This window comes from Perca fluviatilis, chromosome 1 (genome assembly GCF_010015445.1).
Source record: "Perca fluviatilis chromosome 1, GENO_Pfluv_1.0, whole genome shotgun sequence".
NCBI lineage: Eukaryota > Metazoa > Chordata > Actinopteri > Perciformes > Percidae > Perca > Perca fluviatilis.
In genome coordinates this window covers 37,834,843-37,848,610 of record NC_053112.1, presented here as the reverse complement: position 1 = coordinate 37,848,610, position 13,768 = coordinate 37,834,843, and the positions used below count along the sequence as shown (strand labels likewise).

Below are 13,768 nucleotides of genomic sequence, written 5' to 3'. Positions count from 1 at the left end.
GAGGGTTTTTGTTCTTGTTCAAGTTGTGTTTATCTGTGCGGTGCACCATCTGCTATTACCGGTCACACGTTGTGTAGTTTGTTTTGTATGTCTGAAGGTGCCAATAAAAAAATTATCACAAAAACATAAAACATATAATTTTTAAACATATAATGGAGTGCATTGCTGTCTGACTGTCACAGCTGGATTCTAAGCAGATATTTACTGTAGGTGCTACTCTAACACTCATTTTATGAATCTGATAAATCTTGATTCAATAAAAGAAAAATGTGATTTTTCCAAGACAACCATGGACAAAGTAACTAGCAACATTTTGAGCAAATGCATTCTGTATCCGTGCCATGCTGCTTTTCAAACCAAATTCATAATCACTTGTAAGTAAATAAATAATTCTAACCTGTCTATCGGAATCCTCCCATTCACCTTAGAAAGGACACTAGTGAGAGCTGCAGGCCTACTAATAATTCTATAACTATATATATGTGTGTGTGTGTGTGTGTGTGTGTGTGTGTGTGTGTGTATATATATATGTGTGTGTGTGTGTGTATTATATGTATATATATGTATACGTATATATGTGTGTATATAAATATATATATATACAGTCAGAGATCAGCAGTTGATTCCCCAGCTCTGAAAAAAAGATTCAGGATGAAGCTTAACTGTCATGTCTGCATCGTATGTCTCATGTCTGTAGAAACAAACAATCAAGGATCATTCGTCACAGAAATGAATGTTGCAATAATAATCCATTTAGTGGGTTATTATTGTGGCCACTCTAAAATAAAACTGTAATGCTTTAAATTGTCCACTAGATGTAGCTGTTTAACCTGCTGAGACCAGAGTAGAATGTGTCTGTAGCCTATAACGTTATTAGGCTTCCTATGTCCCAATATTTGAGAGCCTCTCTGTATATACCAGGAAATTATTTTCTTTATACTTTTGCTGGCACAATTTTTGGCAACAGTTGCTATCAAACTCAAGTATGCCTATGTAGGCACCCAGGATAACAGCCGCTTGATTTGAAAACCGAAACTTATTCCGCACAATGTAAGCCCAGCATGAATTGATGAAATCCCTCCAGCTTCTGGTGTCAGAATTGGTTTCCTCTAGGGCTGAACGATTAATTGCATTTGCGATAATATCGCGATATGTTAAAACGCGATTTCCTAATCGCAAAGGCTGCGATTTGGTCACGTGACTCACGAGAGCAAATCAGTCCGCACTCCGTAGTCCGCAGAGAAAGCATCAACTTAGCACGCTAACGGTACGCCGTACCTTGAGCAGATTTCTGTCATTCAAACAACTCTGAGTTGTAGTTTAAAACTTGTAAGGGTTTTATTCGGGCTCCAGTCCACACATGCAGTTAATGAATACAGGCACGCAGAACTGAAGGCTCGGTTAGCAACGATTAGCTCTGATTAGCGGTTAGCTCCGGTTAGCTCCATTATAAAGATATGGAGCGGAGGAGACTGCCGCGGAGAGGGGTAACAACCAGACTCTGATAAATGACGTTCGGGGAGCTGTCACAGCAGCGTGGCCACGGTGTTTCAACGGTTTTATTAGTACAGTTAGCTAATCCCACGGCAACACCAGCATGCTACTACTAACGTAACGATAGCCTCTCTGAGCTAGTGCAGCGTCGTTGACGCTGTCATGCACACGGCACGCAACTTCATGAGGGAGGGAGGGGCTGGAGGCAGCTCCTCTCTGTGCGCTGTTAAAGAAAATACACCGATGTATATATTTTACTTATTTAACTGTCTAGTAAAGTTCAAAGACAGTGTTTAAAAAATGCAATCCACATGTTTACATATGTCTATGTAAATAATAATTAAATAATCTAAATACTACTAAGTGTTGTAAAGTCACATTTGTTTTTATATTTCTGCAATCTGCACTTTAGTGTGATTTATTTCTGACTTTCATATGAATGTTTCCACCAGGCTTGGTCAGTGCTCAATATACTACTGGGATTGAAGTAGTTAAATAAAAGAGGTCATTCATATAAATTCACGCATCACCTAATTTCACCATCACATATAGACCTGGCCTCCAGGAAAGAACAGCTTGTTTAATCTATCTAATCTTGTGAAGTTCATACTATACAATGATTTATTGCTAGTTTTTGTTGACTAATACAGAAGACAAAGAGCTTAAAAAATAATCGCATATCGAATCGCAATCGCAATATTTTTTAAATAAATCGCAATTAGATTATTTTCAAAAATCGTTCAGCCCTAGTTTCCTCCTCAGTAACGTTGTTCTCCATTGTCATGCAGCCGAGTTAGCTAAAAATGGACATCAGCTAGCTAATATTGAGAACTAACCGGTCAGCTAAACGTATTATTCTAGCTCAGTACTCACTGTGTCTGTTTTGCTCTTTTGTTTTGATTCAAAACCGATACTGAAGATAGAACTCTGACAAATGTCATGACAATCACAAACTACAAAAGAAAACAGGGTCAGTGTAACACTTATCAGTTCAATTTTCTAAGCACAAACAGACATTTGGAAAAACAGAAAAATGGGTTCAAATATCCAGTTTTTCATTTTTTTCCACCTTGACAAATTAAAAAATTGGATCTTTAAACTGTTTTTCCAATTTTCTGTTTTTACTCAGAGGATCAGAAATTTAGAAAATTACAAAATTGCATCTGAGCTCCAATTATTCAATACTCCAATGGTATTTTCTTCCTCTACTTTGTGGAATATGCAGGTCATTAACTGCATATGGACCAAAAAAAAAAAAAGCTGATAGACTTTGGGGTCAGAGGTGCTTGCAACTGATGGTTTCGAGTGGGGAGCGGGGCGTAGCTAGGCGGAACGAGGGAGAGAATACCATTGCAGTATTGAATAATTGGAGCCCAGACGCAATTTTGTAATTTTCTAAATTTCTGATCCTCTGTAAAAAAACAGAAAATTGGAAAAATAGTTTAAAGATCCAATTTTTTTATTTGTCAAGGTGGAAAAAAAATGAAAAATTGGATATTGGAACCCATTTTTCTGTTTTTCCAAATGTCCGTTTGTGCTTAGAAAATTGAACTGATAAGCGTTACACGGACCAAACAGGTCAGACTCCCTGATTCTTTATTTTGACCATGACACACACACCTACCTACCTACCTACTTACCTACCTACCTAGCTATCTACCTTTACCGCTATGTTTTCGTACTTTTGGTCACTAAGGAGAATGAAAGGATGCCGTGCTTATCCCAGAAATGTGCACAGGGCTATTGTTGCCCGGGCAATAGCCCGTTTGACCCTGGTTGGCTCATATCGGCTCAGTTGCCCCTCTGGTGAAATGTTTTTTTCGCTGTTGTGGCTGCATCAACATGATAATACACCCATCATTACTAAAGTCAAATCAAATTAAATCGCTAGATCATCCAATCTTGCCCTGAGCGATGCCCTCTGCCCCCAGTCATGTGACTTTGTTTATATTCTCACACAGAGAGCACTGCATGTGTAAGAGAGGGAAAGCCTTCAACCTTCATGTGAGTTTTTAAAGTTATGGAGATTATGTGTATATAGTAACCAAAACAATCCACTTGAGCTTTGAAAAATGTGCAGCTTGTAACGTTTGCATCACGTGGTGCAGCATTGCCTTATATGAACGAATGCTACATTATCAACCAAAGCCAATTGCAGCCTATGTAGCAGCAGCAGGCTGACGTAGCTACGTTACGTCTTTTACATGAGTGTGCATTCTGTAGAGAAGAGAGAGACTCAGGGATGTGATGGTTTGGGCTCTTGAATCATGCCAGGTTATACATTGTTTAATGTTACGTGATTTTTTTAACCAACAATCAGATGTGACGTTAGTGAAAGTGAAAGTCGCCTTATTCTGTTACGAGATGATACATTAATGTCCCAATTGGTTAATGTAATAAACATTGTATAGCCCAATGTTAGTTTTGTGTGCTTAAGTATGCCTTCACAACAAGTTAGATTGTTAGATTGTTCATTAATGTGCACTGTCCCGAATAAATAAATAAATAAATAAATAAATAAATAAATAGAGAATTGACAGAGCCTAGCACGGAACATTGGAAGATGTAAATATTTTGCATGTCTTGTATTATAACCGTGTACGTCAGCATTAGACTGAACAAATACTAAACAAGGCATTGGAATGGAAGCTGGCTGGTGCAAAATTTTGAAAATAAAAACACAAGTTTGGTACTTATTTATATTAAAGATTGATAGCGTAAAAAACGGCATAATGCGTTGTTATCAACTGGTATTGCTAACAATGACTAACCTAGGCTACAATGAAAATCCGAGTTGTAAATGGAACGCATTCAACTCGGGTGTGACGTCATTCCCAGCTCCGGCTTCCGAGATCCGAGGTAAATGGTAAATAGTTCCTGGTGACATTGTTGAGATGTGATGTAGGCGTGGCATGAGGAACCCTGTCCTGATAACCAGGAAATACATTCCGATTACTTTGTTCATGTACGGTATGCTTCGGAATGTAGTTTGAGACATCACAATCCTGCACGTTGATTCACAGGGATATCTTCAAACTGCAAATTAGTTCAAAACGAGACTATAGGAATAATCATGTAGGGGAGTATATCGATGCCTATTCAAAACACTGCAAACACCAATAAATCGTTGAAATGTTCTTGTTATTCTTGTTTGTACCATGGTTGTGTTTAAAGGTCCTATGACATGCTGCTTTTTGGAATCTTTTATATAGGCCTTAGTGGTCCCATAATACTGTATCTGAAGTCTCTTTTATATAGACCTTAGTGGTCCCCTAATACTGTATCTGAAGTCTCTTTTATATAGGCCTTAGTGGTCCCATAATACTGTATCTGAAGTCTCTTTTATATAGACCTTAGTGGTCCCCTAATACTTTACCTGAAGTCTCTTTTATATAGGCCTTTGTGGTCCCCTAATGCTGTATCTGAAGTCTCTTTTATATAGACCTTAGTGGTCCCCTACTACTGTATCTGAACTCTCTTTCCCAAAATTCAGTCTTGGTGCAGAATTACAGCCACTAGAGCCAGTCCCACAATGAGCTTTCCTTAGGATGTGCCCTTTCTGTGTCTGTAGCTTTAAATGCTATTGAGGAGGAGAGGGGGGGGGTGGCCTTGACCAGCTTGCGGCCACGGTTATAGCTCTATTTCCTCATGAGCGGGCCAAATTCTCTGGGCGGCTGTGGGCGGCGGGCAAAGCAGAGAAAGGGGAGGTAACCTTTTCCCTTATGATGTCATAAAGGGAAGATTCCAGCTTTCATTTTCTCAAAGGCAGAGCAGGATACTCAGGGCTCGGTTTACACCTGTCGCCATTTCTAGCCACTGGGTGACCATAGGCAGGCTGGGGGAACGCATATTAATGTTAAAAAACCTCATAAAGTGACATTTTCATGCCATGGGACCTTTAATGTGTTTGTACTTAGGCTACATACAGCATATACGGGAAACAGTCTGAGGTGTTTGTTGAGGAAGCGGCTCGAACGCAGAGTGGAGACCGCTGTTAGCTGTGGTAACGTTACACTGCGCCCAGATTAACTTGTGACACAACATCTGTAAATCGCTCATGTTTCATATTCGCCTTTAATCATTTAGACCTGCCAAAATCAAATCCTCAACATCCACTATGACAGGTGTGGTGTGAAAATCAAAACTACCAAATCAAAGTTAACACATGTTAATACGATACACACAATCAAGTTCAATATGCAAGCTCTAGGATGTCTACTAACTAGAGTGCTGAGAATCTGCTGCCCCCCAAAACTCCATATTTACAAAAGAATCGTAGCTTCAGGTTGATTAATTGTCTCTTGTTTGAAATAAACAGACATTCAGTGAGTTAAAGTCCACACAGTCCTCAGGAAAGGACTACTCAGATATACTCAGGCCATAATTGAGAACAGCTGTGTGATATAGGGACTTTGTTAATGAGACAGTGTGTGGCTCCATTGTTTGGGTTCCTTCATATGTATACTACAGTTAACTGTTAGGTAACTTTTGTTTTTGAGTGCCATACTGTATGCTCTATCTGCCAACAAGTTAGTTGTTACATGAGTCAGGTCATTTAGATACAAGAGTAAAAGTTCAATACTTCTATCAGAAATAGTGAGGTAGCAAGTTGACTACCTCAACATTGTATTTAAGTGCAATTGTTACTTTATGAATTTCAAAAAAGTGGAATGAACTGTTCAAATGATATGACAGATGACAAATAGAAACAGAAATGTCAATAAAAATCTTATTATGATTTTTTTTTTAAATCAGAGTGGGGTTTCTTTTATCATGTAATTCAATATTATATAGGCCTACTGTCAAAATACCAGTCAAGTTCACGAAGTTAACAAGGGGCCAGGCTGTTGCCTAGCAATTGAATTCCATTGAAAAGGACGACACTTGACGCTGCTTCAGTCAGTTGAATGTACTAATTAAAAAAATCCCTTTTCAGCTGAGTGTGTCCTCCGTACCAGGCTGATACAGATGTCCGCTCCTCCTCCCGAAGATTTGGTCAAACACTGGGAGAGGTCAGAGTGCTATTCTTCCATTTATATACCTTAACTGAGCTATATAACGTTACAGTACACTAAAACGTTACATACAGTAATGTTACAACTGATATCACTGGAACGCTATCATTGGCTAACCTGAAGTACTAGCTTGGTAAAAATACAACAACCAAAGTGCTCCAGAAGGTGCTGGCATATGTCGCTATACTTGTGTATCCCTGTGTTGTTGTAACTCTTCTGCCAGCAGCTCTGGATGTGTGACACCAGTCCTCAGCAGCAATTGATTTGTGAGTTTGTATGACAAGGCCAGTGATATCACCATGATTCCATATTATGACCTTATGCTACCTGCCATCTCCAGCTGTGAAGTGTGTGTGTGTGTGTGTGTGACAGTGTGTTGCCACCCCATGGGAAGATGAGCAGCCATGGGTTGCGTCAACTAACTCTGGTGCCTCATTTATCAACAGTGCGTACGCACAGATGTGTGCATATGTTATGCGTAAGAACATGGCTAAACAATATAAGCACATCTCTGGCCATGCTTACGAACAGAATATAGTGGAAGAAAAGCGATACTACAAATAAAAATCATTTTAAGTGACTATATGTAACTTTTTAGTGTTTCTGAAATGCTGTCATTTTTCATATAATGATCTTAAATGACCTGTAACTGCATACGAGACTAACAGTGAAAAGAACACAAGGTCCGATTTTTCCCACAAAGTCACAGAATGATTTACGGCAAGTAGACAGCGCTACAGAGCACACATTCTGATGGGTCACAGATTTCTTTGTAACACTGGAAAAGCCTGTGTTAGCGTATCCAGCCAGGTAAAAGGTAACCGTAGATTTCTTTATGTTATTTTAGAAGTTATCTGCTATAGTTATGGCTGATACTGGGGCAGGTCGAAACGTTGCATTTTTATATTAAATATGGGAGTTTAAAGCAGTGTTGCGGACATTATATTATTTTCGTTTTAAGTATTTTCATTTGTCCTGCACCTGCCAGAAGGTGGGATGTGCACACAGTTACTTTTATAAATTTTGATACTGGGGCAGGACCATCACAGAAAAGAAGGAAATTAAACAAAGACGACAGGTGAAAACATGAGTCAACGTAGGTTGGGCTTTCAATAGATGGAGACAATTACGCGATTGTAAATGATTACAAAACCGTATGGGGTGCCGTTTGTAAAGCGGCTCCCTCTGAAAATAACAGCAACATTTTGTCACATTTAGCTTCAAACAATGTTTAAAAAACTGGTATGAATTTTTGAGGGTCACTTTTTAGCACATTTAGAACAATATTTGTCAACTTAGAGATATTTTAAATAGTTAAATCTAAACATTAAATGTTACACCTAAATGTTAAATCTAAATCTAAATGTTAAATTTAAATCTAAATCTAAATATTAAATCTAAACGTTAAATCTAAATGTTAAATCTGAATGTTAAATCTAAATATTAAATCTTAATCTAAATCTAAATGTTAAATCTAAATGTTAAATCTAAATCTAAATCTAAACGTTAAATCTAAATGTTAAATCTAAATCTAAATGTTACATTTAAATATAAATCTAAATGTTAAATTTAAATATTAAATCTAAATCTAAATCTAAATGTTAAATATAAATGTTAAATATAAATCTAAATCTAAATGTTGAATCTAAATGTTTCGGGTGAAACTAAATATTTAGCTAATATGCAAATTCAAAATGCCGGTAACCGGAAGTACCAAAATAAAAGCTCGAGGAGGTCAGTGTGTGTTTATAGTGTCAAATAATGAATAAAAAAACATCTCATCCGGGGAAATGGACTCTTGGACATGGATTATCGTGATAATAACTACCTAAATAATAAACACGTTTGGAGAAACTGTATTTGAAGAGTACTTTGAGTTTTTAGTGTCACTTTTATGAAGGGGGCGAGACTTATGACCTGTAGCCACTATAGCCAGCCACGAGGGGGCTCACTTTGACTGATCTGTCATGTTCGCTTGCATGAAGGCCAGCAAGAGCCTGTCCCCGCCCGCCCCTGACCAGGTACGGTAATGTCGGCCATGGTGGCGCTGTGAAAATGTCCAACGAATCGGCGTTAGCCGAGAACATCGGCAGAGCCGTCCTGGCGGCTATTCAAACTTTTTCAACAGCGACAGCAACCGCCTCAGGGCCACCACAGGCCACCTCGGTAAGTAGCTATGTTTTCCAAATCACGTAGCATTGGATTCTTGTCAAGGCTAACTTAACTAAACTAGCTAACGGTAGCCAGTAGAGATTTGCTACTAGCACCAATGCACTTTATGTGTAGCACATTTGTTTCTATAAACCGTAAAACTCACACCGGTTAAGTTACGCAGTGGGATGAACTCATGAGTAAATGTGAGTTCAAGATTATGTGAAGATGTTCTGACCAGCAAAGCATAAATTATATAATTTAGCGTTACAGCTAATGGAGACTACTTGTCACACCTCAGGCCCACAAATGACACTGTGAATTGTTGGTCAAATGGAAATCTGCCTCTGTCCTCAGTCAGACATCTCACCTTGGCTTACCTGCTGGCCTTTACTCACAAGATAAAACCGTTCTCTGTTTGGCTAGAGAGAGAGCAATGCTGATGGAGGACAGAGGCAGTCACAATGATAAAGACATTTAATTTAATGTGAATGAGTGCATACTGTAAAAAGCATAAAATGTACCTCTTTGTTTCTGCATTTTCCTGCTTTTTGTCCTTGCCAATCTCAACACTGTTTTTTTGACTGCTGGGCATATAAACATTAAAAACACATGAAATTTAATGTTGCTAATATTTTGCTAATGTCTCTTCAGGCTCCCACCACCTACAATAACCCACCGGGGCCAGCCACACCCACCACCTCCACTGGAACATCATACCGCGGGCATACTTTTCATACTCCTGTAACCTAAATGGCTGTTTGTTGGTTATTTAATTTGTGTGGTGTAATGTTTCGGCATTAGTTCCAATCATGGTGGCATATTTTACACAACAATAACATGTGACAAGATAACAATGTCTTTGGTATTTTGTTTATATTTCAAAACTCTTCAGGGCTCCAGCACCAGCACTACCATACCTTCACCAACAACAGACTTTGCTCCAGTGACCTGTCTGTCAGTAAGTACTCATTAATATTCATGTTCATATTTGTTTGATTTATTTCTCATTTACCTCTCAGTAACCTTTCATCTTTTGATTGTCCATTTTATTTAAATATTCCTTAAATAAATGTACAGTACAATCTATAATTCTCTTCAGTCAGAAAGATAATGAGTGGATGTGAATGCTGTTATGTCTATAATTCTCTCTTGAATAACCCTTGTTTGTTATAGAAACATGCCAAATGTCATATTCTTTGCTGTGTTCTAGAATGACTACCAAGGAAGACATCAGATTTCCAAAGAGGAGCTTGAACATGTTCTTTCACTGAAAACCACCTTTACAGAAGCGGCATCTATTCTTTCAATCTCAAGGCCAACTTTCTACAAGTTACTGCATGACTATAATATCCCAACGTCAAAATTTAAGAGCATCAGTGATCAACAATTGGATCTTGAAGTGTCACAAATAAAAACTGAACACCCAAATGTTGGAGAAGTGATGCTTATGGGGCATCTCCGCTCCAAAAACATTGTGGTTCAAAGACAACGTGTAAGAGATTCACTGCGAAGGATGGACCCAATTGGTGTCCTAGCCAGGAGAAGAACAGCAATAGCTCGGCGAGTATACTCTGTCCCACATCCAAATTTCATATGGCATGTAGACGGAAACCATAAGTTGATTAGGTGGAAATTGGTTGTTCATGGAGCCATAGACGGCTACAGTAGGATGTTGATGTTTCTTCACTGCTCCAACAATAATCGTGCTGAAACTGTAAGAGACCTCTTTACTGCAGCTGTTGGACAGTTTGGCAGACCACTGCACATCAGGACTGATCACGGAGGAGAGAACGTTCAGATTTGGGAGGATATGCATGCAAGCAGGGGGGAAGGCTCTGTCTTAACAGGAAGTTCTGTACACAACCAGAGGATCGAGCGTTTTAACCGAGACTTGAACAAAAACTGCAGCCATATTTATGCACCCATTTTTTATGAACTGGAATCCCTGGGTATCCTAGACATAGACAATGCAACAGACCTATTTTGTCTCCATTATGTCTTTCTACCCAGAATCAACCGTACTTTGGAGGAATTCAAAGCTGGATTTAACAATCACTCTATGTCATCTGAAGGAAATAGAACACCAGTTCAGCTTTTAGTCTGGACAATGATTTGCCTCATCTTCACAACCCAGAACTCTCAACAGCAGGGTTAGTTTTTGTTCCTCACCAAACTCTCAAAGAGGATTTTCCCCATTGAATGACAGGGATTTGCAAGAACTGAATGATGCCATTAACCCTCTTCAAAATGACAACAACAATGGCAAAACATTGTTTCAGAGAACACAACAGGGTTCGGGGGCGAAGACTGGGGGGCAGAAACTGTCACCTCATTCAAGAATGAACTTAAAACTCTCCTATTTGATAAAGCTTATAGTTAGGAGTGAGGAGTTGCAGTGTTCACCTAACTGGCCCAACTGCTTCTCTTCATAATTGTTAGATTAATAATACATAACAAAGTAGAGGGAGGCAGGCCAGCCAAGCCAGATCCGGCAGGGGGAGAGTTCTAAGCCCGAAAAAGCTACCTCTCCTTATGACCTGTCTCTCTTAGTTACCTGTTATAGTTACGCTGTTATAGTCCTAGACTGCCGGGGGACTTCCTTCCTTTGACACACTGAGCTGCTCTCTCTTCTCCCTTTCTATTACTGTTTCTATTACTGTTACTATTACTATTACTATTTGTGTGCAGCCCGTCCCAGAAATGCTTGTTACTAATCCTAGCTTCTGGGGAGTTTACTCCCGGGTCCTTATGCTTTTTCCCCAGCGTTTCCTTGGAGAACGTTTGCACCAAGACCCTGGTTGCAGCTGTCCCCGTGGTCCTGCTGCACTCCCTGCTGAGCTCAGCGATGCCCTGCAATGTCATGCTGCGTCCTGCTGAACCCTGCAGCTTCCCGCTACATCCAGTCACTGTTCCATTATTAATGTGACTACTATCGCCACTGTTCATCACGACCCCAACCGGCTCGTCAGACACCGCCTACCAAGAGCCTGGGTCTGTCCGAGGTTTCTTCCCAAGAGGGAGTTTTTCCTCGCCACTGGTCGCACTGCTTGCTCTTGAGGGAATTACTGGAATTGTTGGAATTGTTGGGGCTTTGTAAAATATAGAGTGTGGTCTAGACCTACTCTATCTGTAAAGTGTCTCGAGATAACTTATGTTATGATTTGATACTATAAATAAAAATTGAATTGAATTGAACAGTTTATTTTTGATAAACTTGTAAATGTGTGATCTTAGCATAACATGGGACAACTAGGTAACTTTAGCCTTATTGTACTTTCAAAAGTACACTGTGAAACAAATATTGATGTTTTGTTGTGCTTCTTGAACTGCAAGATTTAAAGCCTCTTGCCAGCATATACAGTCATGTGAAAAAATTTGGACACCCATGCTAAAGTTGACTAAAAAGAGGTATAAAAATCTTTTGCAATTTGATCTTAATGTCTTAATTTTAAAAAATGAGGAAAAATCCAATTTTTAAGGACACCAATTTTCTTTGTGAATGAATAATGTATCGTAAATAAATAAATAATAAGTATATTGTATACATGCCCTTCACCATACCTAGAGATTGGCATGGGGTACTTTCCATAAAATCATCTCTCAATGCAAATCAAACCAGCTATTAGGCTAACTGAAATAAAACCATGCCAATCTCTAGATATGGTGAAGGGCATGTGATGATGTGTGGCTATTTTAATTCCAAAGGCCAAGGGAACTTTATCAGGATGCATAGTGTCCTGGATCCATGAAATAAAAATCTGCCTGCCTCTGGGGATTTAACATAGGGGTGTACTGACTTATGCCCCCTGTATTTTAAGGAAGAACAGTTATTTACGATACATTATTAATTCACAAAGAAAATTGGTGTCCTTAAAGGTTGGATTTTTCCAAATTTTTTTTTATTAAGGCATTAAGATCAATTTCCAAAAGGTGATTTTTTTTATTTTTATTATTATTTCTCTTTTAGTCAACTTTAGCATGGTGTGTTTAATTCTTTTCACATGACTGTAGATGTTTAAAAATGACATGATGGCACATACTTGATGTCAATGTTAAAAAGGCTACAGATGCACTTTGGCAACTGTTAAAAGTTTTATGTCAAGCCAAAAGCAATGGTACTGTGGATGAATACAAGATGACTCCTGTTATGTGAAAGAACAGTGAAATACTTTTCAGGGCTCTACAGATGTATTGATACAAAACTGTCTTCCACTACATTGCAGTACATTGTTCCTGATTTTTTAATTACCTAAATATGCAAAGTAAAACTACTCAGTAAAGTAAAACGATACCTGTCATTGTTTTATTATCTTATACATTACATACATAACTATTGTATCTTTATTATGTATCTCTGAGAAGATGGCTGTTCATAAGGTAAGAAAAAAACTGTTTTCAGCTTTGTGACAATGCATTTTGCAGCTAATCCAAAAGGTTTTGTAAAGTGCTTGAGTAGGAATAGGAGGATTTTTTTTTTTTAAATGAACAAATACATTCTTCAGTTTATCACAAAACATTCAAGATCAGTAAATCTGAATATAAATGGCTTTCAATGGTGAGGGGAATTAAAAATTGTAATCTGAAAAGTACTTCAAATTTCTACTGAAGTACCTTACTTGAGTAAATGTACATAGTTTATTCCTTCACTACTGTTTCAGTATAAAAAAACTGGTAGTTAAATGAATCAATCATTGTTAAAAAACACACATCACAAGGTTAAAGTAACTACATTAGTGGTTTATTACTGATGACCGATTCCATATCCTTCCAATCATACAGTACATTTTACAGAATAAAGAAGGGTCAGATACAGTCTTCACAGAGGTAAACACTTTTTGTAATTAACATCCACAAACAGGAATAGAGTTTTTACACTCAAAAACCACAGAAACCACATGGAAAACAGAGCTGATGGCTCTATCAATCCCTTTATACTAATACATTAGCGAAACCTTAGTCCTTAAACTTTAATGAACTCAAAGGACATATTTATAACATTTTTTTTAAATTATTTTTCATTAGGCTATACTGATTGCATATGGCTGGCTGTTGATTTACAGAAATCATGAAGTGATAGATGTTTACATAATGTGTACATCACAATG

General features: G+C 38.2%; 2 protein-coding genes across 3 annotated transcripts in view; both read left to right on the top strand.

Annotated features, from left to right (window-relative positions):
• Positions 1-13,768, top strand: part of LOC120569053 (endonuclease V-like) — a 140,198-nt gene that overhangs the window by 13,226 nt on the left and 113,204 nt on the right. For both annotated transcript variants that reach the window (XM_039816875.1, XM_039816883.1), the window contains one exon: positions 6,431-6,506. The gene's annotated coding sequence lies outside the window, so the exon portion shown is untranslated. The remainder of the gene's footprint in view (positions 1-6,430; positions 6,507-13,768) is intronic.
• LOC120559126 lies at positions 9,402-10,818 on the top strand. The gene is made up of 2 exons (XM_039800645.1): positions 9,402-9,621; positions 9,874-10,818. Exons 1-2 carry the CDS (start codon positions 9,517-9,519, stop codon positions 10,816-10,818), a joined length of 1,050 nt encoding a protein of 349 aa, XP_039656579.1. The 5' UTR covers positions 9,402-9,516.

Coding starts and splice junctions, on each gene's coding strand:
- LOC120559126 (XM_039800645.1), top strand. CDS start 9,517: ATGTCTTTGGTATTTTGTTTATATTTCAAAACTCTTCAGGGCTCCAGC. Junction 9,622..9,873: donor CTCCAGTGACCTGTCTGTCA/GTAAGTACTCAT, acceptor GCTGTGTTCTAG/AATGACTACCAAGGAAGACA.